Source organism: Eptesicus fuscus, chromosome 7, assembly GCF_027574615.1.
Source record: "Eptesicus fuscus isolate TK198812 chromosome 7, DD_ASM_mEF_20220401, whole genome shotgun sequence".
Lineage (NCBI taxonomy): Eukaryota > Metazoa > Chordata > Mammalia > Chiroptera > Vespertilionidae > Eptesicus > Eptesicus fuscus.
Genome location: NC_072479.1, coordinates 102,940,237 through 102,963,569, shown reverse-complemented (window position 1 = coordinate 102,963,569; position 23,333 = coordinate 102,940,237). Strand labels below are relative to the sequence as shown.

The window sequence follows — 23,333 nt, the reverse complement described above, 5'->3', positions numbered from 1 at the left end:
CAGGCAGCCCAGGGAGGAGCTGCACTCGAGGTGGTACGCTCCTCGGGCCCCTCCGCACTCTCAGCCCTCACTGCGGGCCCACAAGCCTCCAGGGAAGAGAGGAGTTTTGTGCTGCCATAGGATGGAAATAAAATGCCTTTAACAGCAGGGGATCAGAGGCAGAGGAGGCAGCAGGCTGTGGCTGGGGGGGCGGGGCGTGGAGAACTTGACTTTTAAGACTGACGGCAGTGGAGAGTGAAAAGCAAGAGCGGGAACAGGTCTTTCCTTCCCAGGGAGCACTTTGCTGGCTCAGCAGGACTTCCCAGCCTTTGTCTCCGGGGCCATGATGATGAGCACACTGGTCTCCCTTCTCCTGAGGGGTGTGGGGGCTGAGGAGCAGGCACCTTGCTGGGACAGCCTCTGGGTGGTGAGCAGCACCCCCTCCCCCTTCCCTGGGGCCGGGAGAGGAGTCTTACTCGCACTTTGGCTTTCAGTGGGCCAGGTGAATTACCCGAAAGTGGCAGACAGCTCTTCTTTCGATGAGGACAGCAGCGATGCCTTATCCCCTGAGCAGCCTGCCAGCCAGGAGTCCCAGGGCTCAGTGCCATCACCCCTGGAAGCCCGAGTCAGCGAGCCACTGCCCAGTGCCACCTCTGTATCCCCCACTCAGGTGAGCTGACCTCAACACACTTCCTCAGGGCCCCAGACTTGCTGAGCTGCCCAGTTCAAGGTCCCTCACTGGGACCAGGCGAGACCGGGAAGTGGGAGGGGTGTTGCCCGGGAGCTCAAGGGCTGGCTGCTCGAGGGAAGGGAGGTGCCGGCAGTGGACGGTTTGTTAGCCTCCCGGGCCCGCCCCGTGTCCCCTCATTCATCCTGTGACCTTTCACCCCCTCCGTCTCTCCCTCTTCTAGTCCTCTTTGCCCCGACAGTGATGGTGTCCAAGGAAGTGGCTGCCACCCACCTCCGGGCAGGGCAGGGCTGGGATGCGCTGCCACCTAGAGGTGGCCCTGCCCTCTGGAGCAGCCAGAAGGGGAGGCGTCCTCACTCCCCCTTTTCTCTCAGGTTGTGTCTCAACTCCCTGTGGGCCCAGAGTCCAGAGAAACGCTTTTCCTGGCAGAGCAGCCTCCTCTGCCTCCCAGCCTCACCAACGGAACCACGGTCCCCACCGCCAAGCCCACCCCCACGCTCATTAAGGTACAGTTCTCCAGCTTGTACACCATGCCCCTCCGAGCCCTGCTGAGACTTCATCCCAGGGTGGGGACAACTGCAGGGGGTCAGGGCTCAGCGAAGCGCTGAGGAATGTGGGAGTGCTTCCTGTTCTCCGGGCTGCTGGCTGTCATGGTTACAGCCCCCGTTTACGGAGCACAGTGTGCCAGGCTCTGGGCTGGGCTTTCAGGGCTGAAGTCCTGCCCTCCCCGTGGAAACATGCCCACCTGTCCCATCGGGGTCACTGACAGCCTCGAGAGGCCGTGAAGAACCCTGTTCTGCAAGCGACACCACTGAGAAGTGCAGATGGGCCCGAGGCCACTCTGCTGGCAGAGCCGGGTGTAGGCTCCTGTTCTCCGTCAAGGCCTGACTGAAATACCTGCAGGGGCGGTTGGGTTTACCGTCAACCCCACGAGACACCTATTGGGGACCTTGCGTGGGGGACACTGTGCTGGGCACCAAGAGCCACTGCCCAGTCCTCCCTCCCTCAGAGCCTCCGCCTTAGAGCCTCTGAGACCCGAGTCTGTGCTCCTGCTGGGCAGGTTCCCTTCCTTCCCGGCCCCGCTTGCTTCCCTGTCTGGCCTCATTCTCTGGTCCCCCTGGCACACAGGCCCTGGCCCCGTGGGCGTCTCTGGTCATCCTTGGTCCTCCGCTCCTGTCGCTCACAGCTGGGAACTGACCAGGTGCGGTTCTCTCCCCTTAGCTGAGCCCTGCTGCCTGTTCATCGGTGGAGCTTCCTGGTGCCATGGTCTCTGTGAGGCCTCCCCTTGGCCCAGAGGAAGCACCAGCGCCTTGGCCTGGTCACAGGCGCTCCAGAGCGCTTGCTGGCTCCGGGCTGCTCCCTCATCACAGGCACTTCTCTTTGGCCCCGGATGTCAGAGGTTTCCCCCCAAAATTCCTCCTCCAGACTTGCATCTCGTCATCTGACTGGTGCCTTCCTTTGACCACCACACATTTGAAAGAATGTATATGTGTTTGTCTACACTTCCTCTTCTCTGGGGTGAGCCCCCCAGCCTTGCCAGTGAGCCCTCCTCAAGGCTTCCTAATTCCCCCAGCCCCCCATCTGCCTCTGACCCCACGGGTCATGCTCCTCTCTCCTCGGGCGTTTTCTGCCCTTCCCCTGCGCTGCTCTTCGCTGGCTTTTCCTCCTCTGCCCTCTCAGCGGGGTGCCCCAGGCCCAGCTCTCAGCCGCCATCCTTAGTCCCTTTCGGCCCCAGCCTTCCGAAGCCTGCTCTGGGTCATCCTCCCCACAGGCCCATCTTCAGGCACCAGTTGCTCTGCCTGCTTTGCCGTCTTCTCCTCTTTCCATGCTCCGTAGCAAACCCAGAACCTCTTCCTGACTCCCATGAAGGGACCACCATTGTCACAGCTGCCAGCGCTCAAAGCCATAAACCCTTGAACTGCTCACCTGCCTCAGGCTCCTGTTGTCCCCTCTTCTCTAGTCCGTCTACCCAAACCTTCGTGTTGGCTCCCACTGCCACCTGGTCGAGACCCCTGCTGACGCCGCGCCGTCTCTACCCTTCTGTCTAGCATTCTCCACTCAGAGGCGTCTAGGCCCTCCACAGCCTGGCCTGCCCGCCCTTCTGCCCCTGCCCCGTCCAGCTCCACCCTTCCTGAGCCAGACACAGGCCTCCGGGCAGGACCTGCTGGCCCTTCCTGGTCTGCTGGGTCCTCATGGACACTCACGTGGGAGGCTCTGTGTGCCCGCTGGGGTCTCTGAGGCCCATTTGGTGAAGGAACAGAGTTTTGGAGTCCCAGCTTCACGTGGTGAGATCAAGATCACTGCGACCGTGGAAGGGACTTCACGGGCCTGTTTCCTCATCTTCACGCGGACTTGCTGGTTCCTGCCCAGGCAGGATGCTGGCAGGTCTGCAGGACCCGGTCTTTGTGAAGTGCCGGGTGCGGAAGGCACACACTCCAAAAACCAGCTGTTTTACTTTCTCGTCATGTTCCCTCTGCTGGGGGTGACAGTGACTTTATTTTTTGGTTGATTTTCCCTCCAGCCTAGAAGCAGCTCCCTCTGTCAGCTCTTGCCCCTCCTTGGGACACTCTGGGCACTGATTTTGGAGGGAGAGAGTGGGACTGGGCAGGAGGCCTCCTCAGGAGCCACTCCGTTACAATAGGACGGCCATCGGCCTCCCACTTGGGGGCCTCCCTCTGGAAGCCCAGGATGCCCCCTGACGGCCCTGTCTCCTGTGCCCTCAGCAAAGCCAACCCAAGTCTGCCAGCGAGAAGTCGCAGCGCAGCAAGAAAGCCAAGGAGCTGAAGCCAAAGGTGAAGAAGCTCAAGTATCACCAGTACATCCCCCCGGACCAAAAGCAGGACAAGGGGGCGCCCCCCATGGACTCCTCCTACGCCAAGATCCTGCAGCAGCAGCAGCTGTTCCTCCAGCTGCAGATCCTCAACCAGCAGCAGCAGCAGCACTATAACTACCAGACCATCTTACCGGCCCCCCCAAAGTAGGAGCCCCCTCCCACTCCTTCCCGTCTCACCCGTGGGTACCCCAAGATAGGCAGATGCCAGGTTTCGGGGGGTTGAGCCCCAGCCTTCGAGGATCCTTTGGTCTGGATCCTGCAGGAATGGCCCCCAGGCAGGGCCTATGTGCAGGCCCCTCATCCCACACCGTCTGCACCCAGCCCTGGGGCGGAGGGCCTTGGCGGGTGCTCATTTCTGCCTTTTTTTCCCTCAGGCCGGCAGGTGAGGCTCTGGGAGGCAGTGGGGCTCCCCCGATGCGCAGCCTTTCCACTTCCAGTACCAGTTCCAGCTCGGGCACCCCTGGGCCCAGTGGGCTGACACGTCAAAACAGCACCTCGCTGACTGGCAAGCTGGGAGCCCTGCCCGCCAACCTGGACGACATGAAGGTAGGTGGTCGCCCCAAAGTTGGGGAAAGCAGCCAGCCCAGGGCCCACGCTCATGGCAGGCAGAGCAGAGCGGCAGGCAGAGCGGGTCTCCTCCGGCAGAGGCACCTGGAATCTGTTCAAGGCCTGCCTGGCCCTGGTCGAGAAATCAGCCTTGTCATGGTAGTCATGACCACGAACAGCATCAGCCGGCACCTGGCCAGGGCCTGGGCTCCCCCAGCCCTGTGCGTCTCTTCTCTTCTTCGGCCTCTGCGGTGCAGGTGGGACACGGGAAGTGTTCCCCGCTGAGGATGAGCTAGCGGAGGTGTCTCAGGGTGGAGGTCTGGCTGGTGGTAGAGCCCGGACTCAGGCTCGGGGCTGCCCACCTCAGCACTCCACCTTTCCCACTCCCCTATCCGCTGGGCAAGTGCTGAGCCACCGGGGAAGGGATGGCCCATCCTCGTGTCCTGGGACCTTGAAGGGCGGGTCGTGTTTGGGGCCTGGCCTGTTTTCTAAGCCTGATCAGCATATACGGTGGATCAAATTCTCCTCAGAGGGTTTGCCCCCTGAACCAGGCAGGCCCCTCCTGAGCAGGCCTGATTGCAGCAAGTCACAGGCCTCCTGGGGGCACTTGGGCACAGGCTTCAGAGCCCGTCAGACCTGGCCGGAGCTCCTGACTCTGCCGCTCGTTAGCCCTGTGACCTCGAAGACATTGTTTTTCTTTGTGAGCTCAGTTTTCTCTTCTGTAAAATCCAGTCGCTTCATTAAATATGTATTGAGCACCAGCATCATGCTGGGGATAGCTGAGGGCATGGCCCACCCGGACGCGGGGTAGGCAGTATTTTAACCAGGCCCCGGGGGTGGTGAGGACGGGGACAGGGAGGAGGCTGGGGGCATGTGTCTCACCCTCCAGGTGGGAGGGTCAGGCAGTTGATGTATAGTTACTGATCAGTAAGGCCTGAATAGATGAGGCCTAACAGACAAAAAAGCTCGTCCCTCCCATCCTTCCCTGATGCCCTCTTGCCTGGACCCAGTTCCCTTCATCCCCTGCTGCCCTGATTCTCCATCCCCTTGCAGGTGGCAGAGCTGAAGCAGGAGCTGAAGTTGCGGTCACTGCCCGTCTCTGGCACCAAGACAGACCTGATTGAGCGCCTGCGTGCCTACCAAGAACAAGTCAGCCCTGCCCCAGGAGCCCCCAAGGTCCCTGCTGCCACCTCCATCCTGCCCAAGGCTGGCGAGGTGGTGGTAGCCTTCCCGGCGGCCCGGCTAAGCACGGGGCCTGCTCTGGTGGCAGCAGGCCTGGCCCCAGCCGAGGTGGTAGTGGCCACGGTGACCAGCAATGGAGTGGTGAAATTTGGCAGCACGGGCTCCACACCCCCCGTGTCTCCCACTCCCTCAGAGCGTTCGCTACTCAGCACAGGAGATGAGAACTCCACACCTGGGGACACCTTTGGCGAGATGGTGACATCACCACTGACCCAGCTCACCCTGCAGGCTTCACCACTGCAGATCCTTGTAAAGGAGGAGGGTCCCCGGGCCGGGTCCTGCTGCGTGAGCCCTGGGGTGCGGGCAGAGCTGGAGGGGCGTGACAAGGACCAGATGCTGCAGGAAAAGGACAAGCAGATTGAGGAGCTGACCCGCATGCTCCGGCAGAAGCAGCAGCTGGTGGAGTGGCTCAGGCTGCAGCTGGAGCAGGAGAAGCGGGCCCAGCAGCCCACGCCAGCGCCAGCGCCAGCGCCAGCCCCCGCCCCTCTTGGCGTCCCAGTGAAGCAAGAAAACAGCTTCTCCAGCTGCCAGTTGAGCCAGCAGCCCCTGGGCCCTGCTCATCCCTTCAGTCCCAGCCTGGCAGCCCCCACTCCCCACCATGTAGACACTTGTGCCCTGGTGCCTCCTTCGGTGGTGGTGAAGCAGGAAGCCATGCTGCCCGAGCCGGAGCCAGAGCCGGCCCCCACACCCCAGCTGCTTCTGGGCCCACAGGGCCCCAGCCTCATCAAAGGGGTGACACCTCCCACCGTCATCACTGACTCCACAGGGACCCACCTTGTCCTCACTGTGACCAATAAGAATGCAGACAGCCCTGGCCTGGCCAGTGGGAGCCCCCAGCAGGTACCTGGGTGTGGGAGGGCAGGGGACACAGGAGTGTGTGATGATACTTCTAACGACAGCCCTGTTTACTGGGCGCCCCCATGGCGGGCAGTTAGGCTTGCTTCCTTTAATTTTCCCTTCAACCCTCCAAACTGAGGGATCGCCATCCCCATGTCACCAAGGAGTACTAAGATCTGGGATGGTTAAGGAACCTGCCCATGATCCCACACCCATGAGGGTGAAGCCGTCAGTGACTGCCCACCTCCTCTGGCCATTGATACCAGAACATTCCTGCACCCTGGTAGGGGGCTCTGAGCAGCCCCCACCCAGGCCAGGGCCCACTCTTCCTCTGCTCCATGGGAGTGGGACAGGCCCCAGATGAGGGCAGGGAGGGGCTGCTGTCTGGGCTGAGCCTGGGGTGACCTTCACTCCTTTTCCCCACTCAGAGAGGCCAGCTGTCCCCACCAAGTTGCCATTGGCAGCTGACTCTCAGCTGCTGCCACCTACACAGCCCAGACCCTTCACCCAGCTTTAGGCTTTGTGTGGCCTCAGCCCTGCAGAACAGGGTGGAGGGGACAGTGACAGGAACCAGGCACCTCAGGATGGGAGACAAGGGCTCTGAGACAGAAAGGGAGGAATCAGCCCAGAACCAACCAACCAACCAACCTCCCTCCCTCCCTCCCTCCCTCCCTCCCTCCCTCCCTCCCTCCCTCCCTCCCTCCCTCCCTCCCTCCCTCCCTCCCTCCCTCCCTCCCTCCAATGTGGCTTGCACCAGACCCCATGCTCACCCCACCCTCTGCAGGATCAGAGGTCAGGGCCTCCCCCAACCCTTATTCCTTCTTCCCCAATGGCTTTCATGAAAGCTTCCTGAAAGCCAGTGCAGCTGGCCAGGTTGGCTTAGCCTAGAACAGTGGTCGGCAAACCGCGGCTCGCGAGCCACATGCGGTTCTTTGGCCGCTTGAGTGTGGCTCTTCCACAAAATACCACGGACCCTAATTAAGTTAATAACAATGTACCTACCTATATAGTTTAAAAAATGTGGCTCTCAAAAGCAATGTCAATCGTTGTCCTGTTGATAGTTGGCTCTGTGGACTAATGAGTTTGCCGACCACTGGGCTAGAAGGTAGGCGCCTCCTGCCTGTGCTCCTGGAGGGCCGTTTCCCTCACGCCAATCACTGCTCCTCTCACCGTTCCTCCTGTCCAGCCCTTGTCCCAGCCTGCTTCTCCAGCCCCCGTCCCACCAGCCCAGATGGACCTGGAGCACCTGCCACAGCCCCCATTTGGGACCCCCGCCTCTCTGCCGAAGAAGGAGCCGCCTGGCTATGAGGAAGCCGTGAACCAGCAGCCCAGACAGCAGGTGAAGAAGGTAGACTGAGGCCTGGCCACGGTGGGCGGTACCTAGGCTGCTGGGTTCCCGCAATCCCCCCAAGTCCAGGGGGAGGATAGGGGTGGGCAGGAGCCAGTCTTGTGAGGTCAGAGAGGCCTGAGGGAGTGAGCTGTTCTGGGCAGGTGGACTCTTTGGGTCTGGCTGCCGGCTCAGGGGCAGAGGGGAAGAAGGCCTGTACCTTGAGCCAGGCTGGGGGGCTCCTGTTGTAGATTTTCATCTTTTTTTTCTTTTCTTTCTATTTTTCTCCCATAGGAAAATGGTTCCTCGAGCCAACAGATGGATGACCTGTTTGACATTCTTATTCAGAGTGGAGGTAAGGCCCCGAGCTGCCTCCCCAACCTCCTCCTTTCTCCATAGGTTGTCTTCAGCCCTCAGTGGGTTGACCTATTGTTTTTTTGTACCTTAGATGCAGCAAGGGCTGAGATGCACGCTCTCCGGGGGCTGGGGGAGGGGGTGTAGCAACACACATTCACTTTACCCAGCACCCACTGCCTGGCAGGCAGTCCCTGCAGCCCTGGACGTAGCAGTGAGCAAATTAGTGAATGCCTTTTTGTGAGAGAAACGACAAAACAAGTAAAGTGTATCACGTTAGAGAAGTGCTGTGAAGAGGGAAGAGCGGTCTGAGGTGCACGGTGGTTGGTTGGTGAGCAGGTGCAGAAGTCAGGGCAGGGGCAGATCACAAGGCCTCCTGGGTGCAGGGTAGAGGGGCTTTGAGTCTGATGCCAGAACCGCGTAACTCTGAGGAATGTTCAGCTGGAAGGGCAGGAGCAAGAGGCTTGGGGGCAGTGTATTTTGGAGTGCCAGTGTGATTTCCTATGGATTAGGAGATTGGCAGCCAAGGATGACACCAAGGGTTTCAGCCTGAGTCACTAGGATGCAGCTGTGTGGCTGCGGGGAGCTCCGGTGGGGTGTCGGGGGGACGTATAAGGTGCAGCCTCAGCTGGGCTTAGATCTGTCCCCAAACTGGAGGAATCGATGTGGGCACCGCCCAGCTGAGGTCTGGGCGAACAGAGAGAATGAGATGGAGTTGGGGACACAAACAGACGAGGCCGGGCAGTGAGCCGCTTCTGAAGCCAAGGGCTGCTGGTGGGCGGTCAGGGAAGACGGGGACCTCAGCCAGGGTGTTAGAGTGGGCAGGTGCCTGTCTAGGTGGGTTGAAGGTGTGGGAAGCAGCAGGGCTGGAGGAGTCTGAGCACGGCGATGCCATTGGTGGCAGCAGGCACGAGGCAGAGCTTGTGGAAGATCTCCTTCAACTGCCTTAATTACGTCAGTGGGAAGAGGATGAAGTAAGATGGTCAAGTGGGAGCTTAGCCATGGAATCGTACACGTTAAAATGGCCAATTTTATATCATCTTTTTTAAAAAATAAAGAGCTCAAAAGCTGACATTACTTTCAAGGTCACTGATTCTGATCTTAGGGAGACTCCCTGGACGCCAGGGTCTGCGGTGGGACCTGAGGAGCATTGCTGACCAGGGCAGGTAGCACTCTGGGGCAGTTGGAGACCTGGGTGTGAGCTTCGGAGGAACCGACACTGGGAGGGACGAGGCTGCCCGAGAACAGAGGAGAGATTGTGCAGGAATGGAAAGGGAGCAGGCCCTGAGCTCCAGCCCCGAGAGACGGCAGAGAGAGGAGGGGAGTGCTGAGAAGTGGCCGGAGGGAAGGTGGCGAGGACGCCAGGAGGAGGGCGTTTGAATCAGATGGGTAGGGTGGCAGCGTCCTCAGTGGTGGCATTTGGGCAGGTTGACAGGCTACCTCAGAGGGAGCTGGTCTTCTGGACGGGAGTGGAGTGGGTGGGAAGATAGGGCCTAGAGGGTCAGGGAGCAAGCCTAGTTTCTGCATAATTTTGATTTATTGTGGTAAAATACACATAAGATTTTCCATTTAACCATTTAAATGTACAATTTAGTGGCATTAAGTACATTCACAGTGTTGTGCAACCATCACCACTGTTCTAGAACTTCATCATCCTATACTGATACGCGTTTACCATTTCACAGTAACCTGCCTTCCTCCCCCGTTCCTGGTAACCTCTGACCTATTCTATCTCCATGATGTTGACTCTCCTAGGGACCTCACATAAGTAGAATCATGCAGTCTTTGTCCCCTTTGTTTCTGGTTTACTTCACTTTGCACATTGTCCTCAAGATTCATACACATAGCATGTGCCAGAATTTCCTTTTTATGGCTGAATACTTCATCGAATGGGTGTATCACATTGTGTTGATCCCATTATCCACTGATGGACAGACACCCAGGTTGTTTCCACCTCTTGGTTCCTCTGCGTAATGCTGCTGTGCACATGGGTGTGCAGATCTCTCAGCCCCAGCACACTTTTCACTTTTTTGGGGTGTATCCCCAGGAGTGGGATTGTTGGATCATAAAGTTTTCGTATTTACCTTTTTGAGGAACCACAAAACTTTTCCATAGCAGTGTACAGGGTTCAGATTTCCCTGTATCACTTAATACGTATATTCTTCATTATAGCCATCCCAGTGGATAAGTGGTACCTCATTGTGGTTTTGATTTGCATTTCCCTGATGACTAGTGATGTCAAGCATTTCTTCATGTGCTTATAGGCCATTTGTGTTTCTTCTATTGGAGAAATTCTGAGTCCTTTGCCCATTTTTTAGTTGGGTTTTGTTATGGATATGAATCACTTATCAGATGTATGATTTGCAAATATTTCCTCTCTATTCCATGGGTTTTCATTCTTTTCTTCTTTATTAAGGCATTACATATGTGTCCTTATCCTCCCATTGCCCCCCATCCCACTCCCTTTCATGCCCTCACCCCTCTGGTGGCTGCGTCCATTGGTTATGCTTATATGTGTGCATACAAGTCCTTTGGTTGATCTCTTCCCCCTTACCCCCCACCCACCTTCCCTCTGAGGTTTCAGTATCTACTCGATGCTTCTCTCTGTTCATCGGTTTATGTTGTTCATTATATTCCAAAAATGAGTGAGATCATGTGATATTTATCTTTCTCTGACTTACTTCACTTAGCATAATGCTCTCCAGCACCATCCAAGCTGTTGCAAATGGTAGGAGTTCCTTCCTTTTTACAGCAGCGTAGTATTCCATTGTGTAGATATACCACAGTTTTTTAATCCACTCATCTGCTGATGGGCACTTAGGCTGTTTCCAAATCTTAGCTATGGTGAATTGTGCTGCTATGAACATAGGGGTGCATATATCCTTTCTGATTGGTGTTTCTAGTTTCTTGGGATATATTCCTAGACGTGGGATCACTGAGTCAAATGGGAGTTCCATTTTTAGTTTTTTGAGGAAACTCCATACTGTTCTCCACAGTGGCTGCACCAGTCTGCATTCCCACCAGTAGTGCACGAGGGTTCCTTTTTCTCCGCATCCTCACCAACACTTGTCCTTTGTTGATGGTAGCCATTCTGACAGGTGTGAGATGGTACCGCATTGTCGTTTTGCTTTACATCTCTCGGATGATTAGTGACTTTGAGCAGGTTTTTATATGTCTCTTGGCCTTATGACCTCCTTCGAAAAGTATCTATTTAGGTCCGTTGCCCATTTTTTGATTGGGTCTTTTCAGTCTCTTCATAGTGTCCTTTGATGTACAAATTTTAAATTTTACTGTAGTCCAGTTTTCTTTTGTTGCTAAGAAATCACTACCAAATTCAGTGTCATGAAAATTCCCCCCATTTTCTTCTAAGAATTTGGTAGTTTTACCTCCTGAATTTAGATCTTTAACCCATTTTGAGTTAATTTTTGTATATATATGGTGTAAGGTAGAGTCCAACTTTAGGTCCTATTGAGGCCTGGTTCCTGACATCCTTTCACTTTGATTGGTAGAAATTTCAGCAGATTTCAAGGAGCCACCATCCCTGCCAGGGAAAGAGAAGCCCCCCGCGACAGCAGCCTGTGGGTCGCCCCTGACCACACAGTCCCCACCCTCTGCTGAGCTTCCCCAGACCGCCCTGCCCTCATCGACCTCACCTGTCCTTCCTGGGCGCCTGGAGGACTTCCTGGAGAGCAGCACTGGGCTACCCCTGCTGACTGGCGGACATGAGGGGCCAGAGCCCCTCTCCCTCATTGACGACCTCCATAGCCAGATGCTGAGCAGCTCTGCCATCCTGGACCACCCCCCCTCACCCATGGACACCTCGGAATTGCACTTTGCCCCCGAGCCCAGCAGCATGGGCCTGGACCTGGCTGATGGCCACCTGGACAGCATGGACTGGCTGGAGCTGTCATCAGGTGGCCCCGTGCTCAGCCTGGCCCCACTCAGCAACACGGCCCCCAGCCTCTTCTCCACGGACTTCCTTGATGGCCATGACCTGCAGCTGCATTGGGACTCCTGCTTGTAGCTCTCAGGTTTGCCAGGGGACTGAGGGGCTGGAAGCTGGGGAGCCTCAGGAACAATAGGGAGCTCGGCTCTCTCCTGCGGGGTCCCGCTCTGCGTGGTCGTGAGTCCTGACAATCACAGGCCCTGCTTTCCCCTCCCGGGCTCAGGGTCCCCCAGGGGTTTGGAGACCTGGACAGGCCGGGACTTTCTGACCTCCTTTTGTGAGGTTGGAGTACGCTGCCTGGCTACAGTTTGCTCAGGTGGGCGAGGTATGAATTCCCTCCCTTCTCGGGAAAGAAACCAACTGGGCCTCTACCTCCCCATTCCCCGTGACCCTAACCCCAGGCTTCCTAGGCTGGGGGAGGCGCTGCCATGTTAGTGTCTTGCTGTAGAGTAACCATTTAGTGGTTGGTGGCAAACATGCTCTGTACAGGTGTATATACCTCTATATTATATATCGCCATACATATATATACATATATTTTTGGGGGTAAGAGGGGAAGTTCCCTCCCATCCTACTGTGCACATATAGAAGGGTCTGGAGACCCCTGCTCCACCCATCACGTGTGTTTGACATGTAGACACCCCATCACACCCTGTCCCCCACCTGTCCTGCTCGTTATCAGTGCCATGAGGGCAGAGGTGCATCTTGGCCACCTGCCCACATTCCGTCCTGCTGCCCCACTGCAGCCACCACGGCCCTGGGACAGGAGGGGCATTGGCCCCACAGTGGGGCCAGACGTGGCCCTCAAGCTATGGCTTCCTCCTGCCCTGGGGCCCAGCCTCCCCTTTGGCTGTCACTGTTATTCTAGGGGTTTGGGGAGGGGGGGGGGGCACCAGCCTGGGACAGAGGTGGGGAAGCTGTGTGAACTTTTTAAAATAAAAGCAAAAACACCAGCTTGTTAGTCCCTCTTGGTCAATCTATGGACAAGGTGGGTGGTATGGCTGGGCCCTAACCCCACCTTCCCAGCCAGGCTCTCCATTCTGGGCCATTCCAGAAAGGGCAGAACCTGGGACATATGGCCCGGATTGAAGACAGAAGGTGCTTCCTCAAAGACAATTTATTTACAGGCCAAGGAGCCTTTAGCCACCTCCTTCCTGAGCAAAAGCGGACCGAGGTGGCTCTCTACCTCCTCACGAGGTTTTGGTCAGTACAAGTAGTAAGGGTGGGGCCCGGAGCCTCCATAGACACTGGGAGGGATAGAGTGAGCCAGGCCCCACCTGCTGCCACCAGGGTGGTGTCCCCGATCTCCCTACCATGGTGCCTGGCCAAACTCCAGTGTCTTCTTCCCTTGATCCCGTAGCTTGGGTTAGGCCTGGACCATGTCAGCCCCATCCCAACGCCATTCTCTTCTTGCTGAAGGAAGCAGCTGCTCTGGTAGCCGACGGGTTGGGAGAGGCCTGGGTGTGACGGGGCCCCTGGAGGAAGAGCGTCACCCATCTATATCCCAGCTGAAGAGGTGGTGCTTCACCAGCATGTCCTGGACGCCCTCCTTGAGGGGCTGCTTCTCCTCCTGCACACAGGACAGCGCCCACTTGACAGGCTGCACACAGCGAGGAAGCCCAAGGCGGCAGGGGCCCTGCCTCAGCCACCACCCACCGCACCCCTCCAGGAGGAAGGCAGGCTGCTGGGCTAAGGACCAACCCCAACCACCCACCTCTCTCTTCATAGGAAGTTCCCAGTCCTGGGAGAGGCTGAAGGCAAAGCAGCAGAGGACACTAGAGAGGAGGAAGGGGAGGCTGTCAGTCACCCTCAGGTCTGCTCCTTCTGCCCCCCTCCCCCAGAGCCACTGGGCTCTAGAAGCCCAGCACCAGAGCAGGGTCCTCACCGGAGCTCACACTTGATCTGGACCCAGCCGGGGCTTCGCAGGAAGGACCAGGGCTGGTACCACTTTTCCACGGTTGGCAGGCTGGAGCAGAGCACCTCCAACCACAGGTGTAGGACCTGCTCACTGGGGACAGGTGGGGGAAGTGGGCATCCACAGAGCCTTCTGAGGACCATGGGTGGGTTCTCCCCTCCAGTGCTGGGCTAACCCCACTCCAGGGCTCCTCTAACCCCAGCCCCCTTCCCTCCACTTCTCACTCCTCAGGTGACCCCACCTCCTTTACTCTCAGCCTCTGGCTCTAGCTCCCTCACACTGGGGGACACACTGCCCCCAGAGCCCTCAGTCCTGTCACAGCTCTTTCCTCTCTGCGTCTGAGACTAAAGGAGGTGGGGTCACTGCCTCCTGCCAGGCAGAGGGGCCTGAGCCCGGCTGGTCAGTCCAGGAGTGAAGTGCATACTCACCAGCCTTTTGGGGCCACAGCCACATTCTGAGCGTGTCTCTGCAAACCACTCCTCCTCTCACCCCAGAGGGCAAATCCAGAAACATCTCCTTTACCCAGACTGAGCCTCACAAATGCCCAAGCCTCTCAGCAGGCCCCCTCCCTCGTTGGCGGCAGTAGACTCATTCTGGGAAGCCCCTTCACGGGTCATCTGTGCTTCATAAACCCTCAAGCACCTTCCCCATAAAGCAGCAGCTGGTCTCGTCCTGGAGGAAGGTCTTTGGGGGTTACCCTTGCCACCTTCCATTTGTCTGTCCAACTCCTGGGGGCCTGGAAGGCCCAGCTCACAGCCCCTGCTCCCCCACAGGGCCAAAGCCTGGCTGCCACTCAAACAACTCTGGACTGTCACGCCCACAGTAGGCACAGACACTCACTTGAGCCCCACACAGATGAGAGAGCGGAGCTTGACGTCCATTTGCGCGTGTGCAGCGTCATGGGTCACGTTCACAGACTGCACAGCCTGGGAGGACACAGCTGTCACTCAGGTGCCCCTGCTGCCAGCCCAGGAGCAGGCCCCACCCATGGCCCCGCCTACCCGATAGAGCAGCTCCTCCGGGGTCAGAACTTTGCCATCTTCATCCAACCTGGGGAAGGGGGACCCAAAGCTGCCAGATGTGCAGGCCTGGGCTGCTCTCCCCCTCCATGCTGCTGCCAGGACCCCTGCCAGGGTGGGGGCCTGGGGCCCAGTTACCTGTATGTCTTACACAGCACCAGGCGAGAATACACCGAGTCGAAGTCTCTCTCCACCTCCCGGCCTGCTGCCTGGAGGTTGTAGGGAGAGAACGTCAGGGACAACGGGGTAGGTTTCAAGTCAAAGCTACAGGGCCCAAGTCAGTGCACATCACCACCCCATGAGCTCCTCCTGCAGCTCCACAGAGCCCAGGGACCTGGGGAAAGGACAGTGGAGGACATGGGTCCAGCCACAGACTCACCTCCTCAATAAACAGCCAGGGGTGGCAGGCGCCCCCAAGCAGAGACGGCTTCTTCAGTCCGTGTTCAAACAGGGCCTTGAGGGCTGGGCAGAGGGTCCCTCGCACAAGGTCTGTGACGCCCTCCGTTACAGTGTCATCCCCCGCGATGGAGTACTGTTGGTGGGGGACGGGGTCTGAGAGGCCCCAGCCCTGCACCTGCAGCCAGTCACCCTCTCCCTGTCCTCACATCCCTTTCCTCAAGCCAGAACTCGCTCAGACATGGGCCCTGGCCAGGAGGAGGGTACAGGCCTTGCCCGGGTGGAGGCAGCAGCAGCTCCCAGGGGCAGCCCTGCCCTGTGCCCCTCTTACCTCTTTGCTACGTTCATCCAAGACTTCCACAAATTTGGCTGGAAACCAGCCTGTGGGAAAGGCAGGGTCCTGTGAGGAGCCTGGTTGTCCCCACACTTCCAACCCCCACCCCCCCCACCGCCCCAAAGGGGCTGAGGACAGGCTCAGCCCAGTTCCTGGTGAGGGGAGGGGGCCAGGAGGGATGCAGCGAAGTGACCAGCCTCACCTCTTAGGCCATTCAGCTCCCCGACCCAGCAGTGCTCGTCCTTTTGAGAAATGATCTGTAGAAAAAGAGCAGGAGGCAAAGCTTTGGTTGCCTGGGCCCAGTGCCTTGCACACCAGCCGGTGTCATCCTCGGCCAGGTGGATGGAAATCCTCGGCAGGGACAGGGACAGGGCTTGGGTGAGGCTGAATAACCGGGCTGTACCCTCAGGGCCAGCAGGTGGCAGGACCAATGGTACCTGCTCCCAGCAACCAGGCTCCACCTGCCTCTGAGCACCCACCTCCCGAGCCTCGCCCCACGCACCGTGATGATGTCATTCTTGCGAAAACCCAGCTCGTCGTCGTCATGTCGCTCGAAGTCTAGCAGGGCCTTGGCCCTGCGCCGGTGGCTGCGTGAGCAGGCCACGTAGTTCTCGTGGTCCCGCTGGTGGCTCTCCATGCTGTAGTCTGGGGTCAGCTCCTGCCGGAGAAGTGGGAAGGCGCCTCAGGATAGGGCTGGGAAAGGAGAGCCCCCAAGTCGATCCATCGGGCACGGGACTGGGAGCATGCGACGCACCACATGACAGCTCTTGGGGTCAGTGCACTGGAAATGGCGTGCCACGCGCAGGATGGCTTCCCGGAGGTCAGCCACCAGTTCCGTCTGCTTGATGTTCTTGGCCTTGAGTGCCTCTAGGTCGTCCTCCCCTGAGGGTCCAGAAGGCTGTGACAGCCATGGCTCCTGCCTGGTCCCCTTCCCAACGCCAAGGAAGCTCCGGGTCCACCCGGAGTGAGGATGACGGACACGCCCTGGTCTCGCCGCCCTCCAACCCCAGGCTCCAAGAGCTTAGACTCGCTGGCCGTGAAGACACCGCTGAACTGGGCGAGGACTCACCGAAGAGCAGGGAGGTGAATCCAGACTTCCTCCGCTGCGTCCTGCGACGAACCACCTGCAGGCACGGGCATGGGAACGGGTCAGCAGCAGGAGGGCTCCCAGGGCCCAGCCGAGGGGAGGCTACTCGGCGCCAGAGGAAGGGCTCAGAGCCCTTCCCTGGGGCAGCTCAGGCCTCTCACGGGGTCAGCAATGTGCTCAGTTCAAAGCTGGGTCTTCCTACACCCAAACTGGTGTCACTCCCCAGCTGGGTCTGCTGGGCCAGGCTAGCCTGGGTGCTGAGCTGGGGAGGGGACGGCACAGCGGGGATCCTGGTGGCTCCTCCCTCACAGGCCCACCTGGGAGAGGTTGGTGGTGGTGCTGGTCCCCAGGAGCTGACCCTGGTCTGCAAGGAGGTAGGCCAGGTGCTTGCGGCGTTGGGTCTCCACAGCCACGTCCGTGAGGGAGCCAGCCAGCCGCATGGCCTCCCCCAGCAGCAGCTCCGCGTCCTCCATCTGCGAGGGTATGTCCGACAGCGTGTTGAAGATGGAGGCCGAGTTCTCTGACTGGATCAGCTCCTCCTCCTGGGCCATGTGAGGGGAAAGGGGAGTCACTGCCCGGCACCAGGCCCAGGAGCTGACCCCAATCAGCATCCCCAGGCACGTGCGACTTCCCTGGAAGATCAGCTGAGCACAAGGGAGTCCCTGGCCCCAGGAGACACCCCCCCAGGGGCTCTCAGGAGGGGCTCATGCTCAGGCCACAGGATGCTGAAGCGTGGACCCCACTGCATCCCCCAGAGGAGCACCAGCTGTGTCTGGCTCACGGGCTCCTCACGGGCAGCGGGCCCCTGGGGGGCGGAGGGGGGCTGCAGGCGCACCTTGAGGCGCAGCATGCCCAGCGTGGCCTGGAAGAGCACCAGGGAGCCCTCATAGAAGAACAGGTCCCAGAGGCGCAGCAGCAGCTTGATGTGCACCACGCTGGCGAAGGCCGTGAGGAACCAGTGCAGCGTGATCAGGGACAGCTCTGTGGACAGACCAGGGACAGTGGCATGAGACAGTCTGAGAGGAGGGGCACTGCCAGGAGCTGGGGAGGGTGAAAGTGTCTCCCAAAAAGCAGGAGACCCACCCTGCTCCAAGGGGAGGGAGGAGACAGTGCAGCGTCAGAGAACAAAGACTGCAAGTGCCGCATCCCCGGGTCATCGGCAGAGGAGTCCTTTCTTCCCGAAGGCGGCCAGCTGCTGCGCCCCCTGCGGGCTGTCGGGAAGCCCCGGATCCACAGTATCTGAGTCGGCATGGCAAGAGCCCTCAACCCCGGAGAGGACAGGCGGCCCTTACCGATGTCATGCTCCTGGAGCAGCTTGTCCAAGCGGGGCAGGTACTGGACAATGAGGTGGCGCAGGACCCGCTGGTCTGTCTGGACGCCCAGCAGGGTGGTGCTGAAGTAGGAGGCAGGGAGCAGGTCCTCGATGATGGCGCACATCATCCAGAAGGTGTCCTCCTCCTCCAGGAACAGCAGGAGGCAGGCGGCCACCTGGCCAGGGCAGGGGGACAAGGGGCCTCGACCCAGGTCTCCACACGAATGAGAAGCAGCACCCTTCTGAGGGTCACGTCACGGACCGCGTGCCTTCCTCAGGATAGAACCACCGTATCTGGCAGCCAGAGCCCTCCTTGGGTACTTCTACCTCCGCCCCTGCTCCGGTCCTACTGCCCTGGATGGGTCCCTGGAGCCTGGAGAACACCCTTGGGGACACCCCTCCCCTTCCCGGCTGTGCTCACCATGCCTGTGCCCTGGCAGTAACCAATCTCAGGGTAGAGCCAGGCCAGTGCTCGGAGAACCCTGCGCAGCCGAGGCACCCCGATGCTGCTCTCGTTGGCGAAGCAGGCGTTGCTGGGCATGGTGCGGAGCAGGTCCTTCTCAATCTGTCAGCGGCCCACCCACAAGCCCCCATGAGACCGCTGCACGCCTGTGGGCCCACCCCCTCCACCCTGGTGACACCCTGACCCAAGAGGGCACCCCCCAGGTGGGCTTCTCTCCCAGGAGTGGGGAGTCCTTGTGCTCCTCTCTTCAGGGGTAGAGCCCGCTAGTGTTTGTAGTTGATTCTACCAGATCCACTTGGGGAACTTACAAACAAACAAAAGAGATTCCTGGGCTTCGGGCCAGAACTATGGAATGAGGGTCTCTGGAACGAGGCCTGGAAATGTGTACTTAAGTCTCCAGGTGACCCTACTGTGCACCCGGTTAGACGGGCTTTTTGACAATCTCCCTGCTGCCTACAGAGGACCGGGGGGAGCCAGAATGCCCAGGCACACACCTGTGGGTGCAAGGACTGCCCAGGCCTCTATGCAGCTGCTGTGCTCTCCCCCGCCAGCCTTGCCAAGGAGAGACCAACCGGGGACTCCTGGAAGCCCAGGCAGACCACTGCCTGCCTGCAGGACCACCCCTTCACCTGTTTGGCAGCAATGGTCTCATCGTTGGAGCTGTTCTTCACCATCTCCCGGTAGGACAACTCCGAGTTCCTCTTCTTCTGCAGGGCCCCAGAGAGCCGCATCCACAGCTGAGGGGAGGAGCCGATAAGCATTCAGTCTTTGGTGAGACCCCTGAGCCTCTGTGGCCCTCTGTGGCCCGGCCTCCGTGGCCTCACCTGTGGCCTCATGCTGTGTGGGATGCCGGCCAGCACCAGGGAGCGGAGCTTCTCTGAGCGGGGCAGGGAGGCGGCAATCTTGTCCCAGGTGAGGTCGCCCACGTCGTGGTTATGGGTGAACTCCAGGTGGGCCTGCCACCGCAGCCGTTGGGGAGGGTCCTCCATCAGAGACACAGCAGGCAGCCTGCTGGAACTGGGGTCGGCACCCTCTGCCGGGAGAGCCAGGAGGAAGGAAAATGTCTCTGGACTTCCAGTCCGGGGCCCAGATCCACCACGGAAACCCAGAGCCACAGTTTCCATGGCCCAAGGAGCACTTGGACCAGCAAATCCGAGCTCTTCACTCTCCCCCCAAACCTGCCCTTCCATGATCTCCCAGACCCACAGACCCCCCTCCATTCTCCAGATGCTCGGGCCTAAACCTCAGAACCACCTCCACTTCTACCCCAGGATCAATCCCTCAGCAAATACTGTTGGCTGGGCCCTCAGAGCACAGGCAGAATCTCTCCACTCACCACCTCTGACCACTGCCCTCCAAGCCATCACCTTCCTTGCGGGTTACCACCACAGCCTTCCTCCCTGTTCCGCCCCTGCCTCCCTAAGGGCAATCCTCCACACAGCAGTCACAGCGCCCTTGACCAGGCAAGCCAGATCATGTCACTCTGCTCAGAGCCCTCTAGTGCCACTCACTCGCCCGCCTCACTCCTACCGATCGCCACTGGTAGAGGCGCCTCACCTACTGCCTCACCACACTGTGACCCACCTCCTCTTGCTTCCTCCACTCCAGCTACTCCCCACCAAATCCACTCCCGCTCCAGGGCCTTTGCACTTATTGTTCCACTTCCTTGGCTATATATACTCACTGCCTCTCTTCCTCCCAGTCTCCGATCAAAGGTCTCCGCCTTGGAGAAGCCTTCCTATAAAGTTTATAAGAAGGCTTCCTAGTTCCCGGAATTATTTCATAGCTCTTTCCCCCCAGCATATGATATATTTGTTTGTTAGTTTGTTTATTGCTGGGGGAACTCCATGAGGCCAAGACCACCTTCGGTTCTGTTCAAGGTACTGGGGATGCAGCAGGGGGAGTGGTCAGCAGTGGCCTGAACTGCTCCAATCAACATGGACAGCCGCCAGCCACCTGGCAGAAAGCCTCGTCCTCACTCATCCTAAGTCACAGCCTTAGCTTTCTAGAATTCCACCTTTAGTGAATTTTCATACAGTAAAATGCACAAATGTTAAGGGAATATTTTGGTGAGTATCAATAAACAAATGTATAAACATTGTCTCCATGGAGATACAGACTGTTTCCATCATACTAGAAAGTTTCCTGAGTTCCCTGAGCTCTGACTTGCAAATATATGCCTGCAAACTAGAGAATAAGGAAAACGTTTGCCAGAATTGTAAATATGACCTGAAGATGACTGGTTTCAACCAATTAAAATCTTCTAGTCACAGTTATATCCTGGTGAGAGGCCATCCTGGGTTCTGGAAAATGGCTTTCCCCACAGCCCACTCAGGAACCAACAGGTGCATTTTTACTAGGAAACAATGGAAATGGCCTGCAGGCCCACTCACAGAAACATGGTTATAAAAATATTATGATAAACCCCTTATAATGGGATATTATGCAGCCACTGAAAAATATGCTTTAAAACAGGTCTTAACTGAGAAAAAAGTGCTCATGGTATGATGTTGAGCTCTAAGAGCAATATAAAAACATGTAGCCTGGCTGGTGTGGCTCAGCTGGTTGAGCAGATGCACACACCAGGAGGTAGCCAGTTCGATTTCTGGTTAGGGCACATGCCTGGGTTACAGTACAGGCTCAACCCCCAGTGCTGGGTGTGCAGGAGACAGCCGATTGATGTGTCTCTCTCCCTCCCTCTCCCTTCCCCTCCCCCCTCCCTCTTTCTCTAAAAAAATCAATAGAAATATCTATACTAATAAAAGGGTAATATGCAAATGGTCAGGATGCCCTCATGAGTAACGACCCATCAGCATGCTGTGTGCACAGCAGGAGTGGGTGGGCGGGGACTTGAAGCATCGGGGACTTACGTCACGCCATCACAATCCATCACCAGGAGGCCTGGGGATCCCTCGGCTCTGCATGGCATGGCCTGGGGGTCCCGCGGCTCCGCACAGCGCGGAGGTGGGACCCCAGCTCCGGCCTACCTCTTTGGGGCAATCCATCGAGGAGCCCCAGATGGGTGGGCGGGGCCTACCTCTTTCAGGCGATGGATTGCGGGGCTCCTGCACTATGACAGCACAGGCCAGGCTGGGGGAAACCCCACCCCCCGAGTGCACAAATTTCATGCACCGGGCCACTAGTATTTTTAAAAACTCTACAAATATGTATATGAGGACAATGAGGGGGGGGGTAGTAAAGGGTAAAAGGGGCCAAATATATGGTAATGGAAGATGATTTGACTTTGGGTGGTGGGCACACGATGCAATATACAGATCATGTATCATAGAAATGTACACTTGAAACATGTATAAAATATATAACAATATAAAATATATAAAGTAAATTTGTTAATCTTCACCTGAGGATAGTTTTTACATTGATTTTGAGAGAGTGGATGGGAGGAAGAAAGAGGGAGAGACAGAGAGGAGGGGGAGAGAAACATCCACGTGAGAGAGACATCAATTGGTTGCCTCCCATGTGCACCCTGATGGGCTGGGGATTGAACCTGAGACCCTTTGGTAAATGGGCCAACGCTCTACCCACTTAGCCACACTGGCCAGGGCAAAACCTAATTTTATTAATCAATGTCATCCCAATAAAGTTAATTTTAAAAAAAGAAAATAAAGGAAGTACAAATTGGTAGTTACAGAATAGTCACGGAGATGTAAAGTACAGCACTGGGAATATAGTCAATAATCTATATATATAAAAGGCTAATATGCTAAGTGTTCCTCCGACCAGTCGCTATGACACACACTGACTACCCAGGGGCAGATGCTCAAGGCAGGAGCTGCCGTGACACGCACTGGCCATGTACAAAGAAATGGCACTGCAGACCTGGCGCCTTACAAAGCAACACTCAGCTTCCCCCAAGCGGGACACAGGCCCCGCCACCACCCTGGAACAACACCCACCAAATCACAGCCAACGCTGCCGAGACCCAATGGCGCAAAATGCAGCCCACAGGCCCAGCCCAGCCTGGAAATGGTCGCTGTGGGCACAGGGTAATGACATCATGCAACAACGCCCAGCTTCTTCTCCCTAGCGACTAGCCCCCTTGGAGTTTCTTCAGTCCAGGAACATGACTTGCTTTATAGCCAGGTGCAAACATTTTACACTTTAACCAAATGTCTGTGAAGCATTTTCCCGTGCCTCATCTCATTTGATCCTCACAGAAGTCCTGGAGTAGGTAGATAGAAGACTCAGTAGAATCCTATTTTCTTTTCATTAGCCGAAAAACAGAGATTTAGAAAGTTTAGAAACTTGACCTGATTGAAAAGAAGAAATGGTGGACCTTGAAAATGACTTCAGGTTTTATCACTGCGCAGAATATAGTCAAACACTGCTACAGTTAAATATTTTACCCTTTGCGTGATCTACAATAATAATCTGCTTCATGTTGATATTTATTGCTCTATTGCTGACAATTACCTGAGAGAGAAGTTGGGGTACTTCACTGGGCTGGAAAAGGTTTAGCTAAATCAGAAAGCAGGTCTAATTAAGGAAGTTTATTCTATATATATAAAAGGCTAAGTTGACTCATGCATGCACGATACATATAAAGCTCCGGCTGATGCCAATTGCATGTGTGTGTTTCAATCTGTTATTGCTGATCATGAATTTGGTTGACACTTCTATTATAGAGAAAGGACAAATAGCAATATTAAAATATTTCTTCTAATTTTCTTTCAATGTGCACAAATCTGTGCACTGGGCCACTAGTCTAAAAGCATAATATGCAAATTGACCAAACAGCAGAACAACTGTCCTGATGACCACACTATGACACACACTGGCGCCAGGCCAGCCAAGGCGGGTGCAATTCGATATATAGTTATAAACACAAAGCTAGAAAAGGATACACTAAAATGTCAGCAGTTATCTTCAGGTTGTGGGATTATAGGTTAATTTGTTTTAATCTTTATACTTTCCTGTATTTTTAACTTCTCTACAAGGAACATTGTTTTTATTATCATATAAAGATTAATAAAATTTTTAAAAACCTTATTTTTTATTTTGATTTTGAGAGTACATTTATTAAATTAAAGCTGG

The 23,333-nt window shown here is 56.9% G+C and overlaps 2 protein-coding genes across 3 annotated transcripts in view; one reads left to right on the top strand and one right to left on the bottom strand.

Annotated features, from left to right (window-relative positions):
- MRTFA (myocardin related transcription factor A) overlaps positions 1 to 12,725 on the top strand; it is a 182,500-nt gene extending 169,775 nt beyond the window's left edge. Inside the window, exons 9-16 of the mRNA XM_028149946.2 lie at positions 474 to 649; positions 1,042 to 1,173; positions 3,391 to 3,644; positions 3,875 to 4,046; positions 5,100 to 6,128; positions 7,312 to 7,473; positions 7,747 to 7,807; positions 11,316 to 12,725. Of these exons, the coding sequence (XP_028005747.2) occupies positions 474 to 649; positions 1,042 to 1,173; positions 3,391 to 3,644; positions 3,875 to 4,046; positions 5,100 to 6,128; positions 7,312 to 7,473; positions 7,747 to 7,807; positions 11,316 to 11,830 (2,501 nt within the window). The 3' untranslated portion in view covers positions 11,831 to 12,725. The remainder of the gene's footprint in view (positions 1 to 473; positions 650 to 1,041; positions 1,174 to 3,390; positions 3,645 to 3,874; positions 4,047 to 5,099; positions 6,129 to 7,311; positions 7,474 to 7,746; positions 7,808 to 11,315) is intronic.
- A 107-nt stretch (positions 12,726 to 12,832) lies between these two features.
- The window catches only part of SGSM3 (small G protein signaling modulator 3), a 33,238-nt gene continuing 22,737 nt past the window's right edge, over positions 12,833 to 23,333 (bottom strand). The window contains exons 6-23 of one of the 2 annotated variants that reach the window (XM_054719555.1): positions 19,103 to 19,311; positions 18,908 to 19,015; positions 18,237 to 18,380; positions 17,796 to 17,991; positions 17,339 to 17,484; positions 16,821 to 17,045; positions 16,486 to 16,540; positions 16,171 to 16,298; positions 15,919 to 16,074; positions 15,619 to 15,673; positions 15,414 to 15,463; positions 15,066 to 15,218; positions 14,825 to 14,895; positions 14,669 to 14,738; positions 14,508 to 14,593; positions 13,638 to 13,760; positions 13,467 to 13,527; positions 12,833 to 13,322 (exon numbers count right to left, since the gene is read on the bottom strand). In XM_054719555.1, the coding sequence (XP_054575530.1) occupies positions 13,242 to 13,322; positions 13,467 to 13,527; positions 13,638 to 13,760; positions 14,508 to 14,593; positions 14,669 to 14,738; positions 14,825 to 14,895; positions 15,066 to 15,218; positions 15,414 to 15,463; positions 15,619 to 15,673; positions 15,919 to 16,074; positions 16,171 to 16,298; positions 16,486 to 16,540; positions 16,821 to 17,045; positions 17,339 to 17,484; positions 17,796 to 17,991; positions 18,237 to 18,380; positions 18,908 to 19,015; positions 19,103 to 19,311 (2,117 nt within the window). In that variant the 3' untranslated portion in view covers positions 12,833 to 13,241. The remainder of the gene's footprint in view (positions 13,323 to 13,466; positions 13,528 to 13,637; positions 13,761 to 14,507; positions 14,594 to 14,668; positions 14,739 to 14,824; positions 14,896 to 15,065; positions 15,219 to 15,413; positions 15,464 to 15,618; positions 15,674 to 15,918; positions 16,075 to 16,170; positions 16,299 to 16,485; positions 16,541 to 16,820; positions 17,046 to 17,338; positions 17,485 to 17,795; positions 17,992 to 18,236; positions 18,381 to 18,907; positions 19,016 to 19,102; positions 19,312 to 23,333) is intronic. The other variant, XM_028149954.2, reaches the window with a different exon arrangement.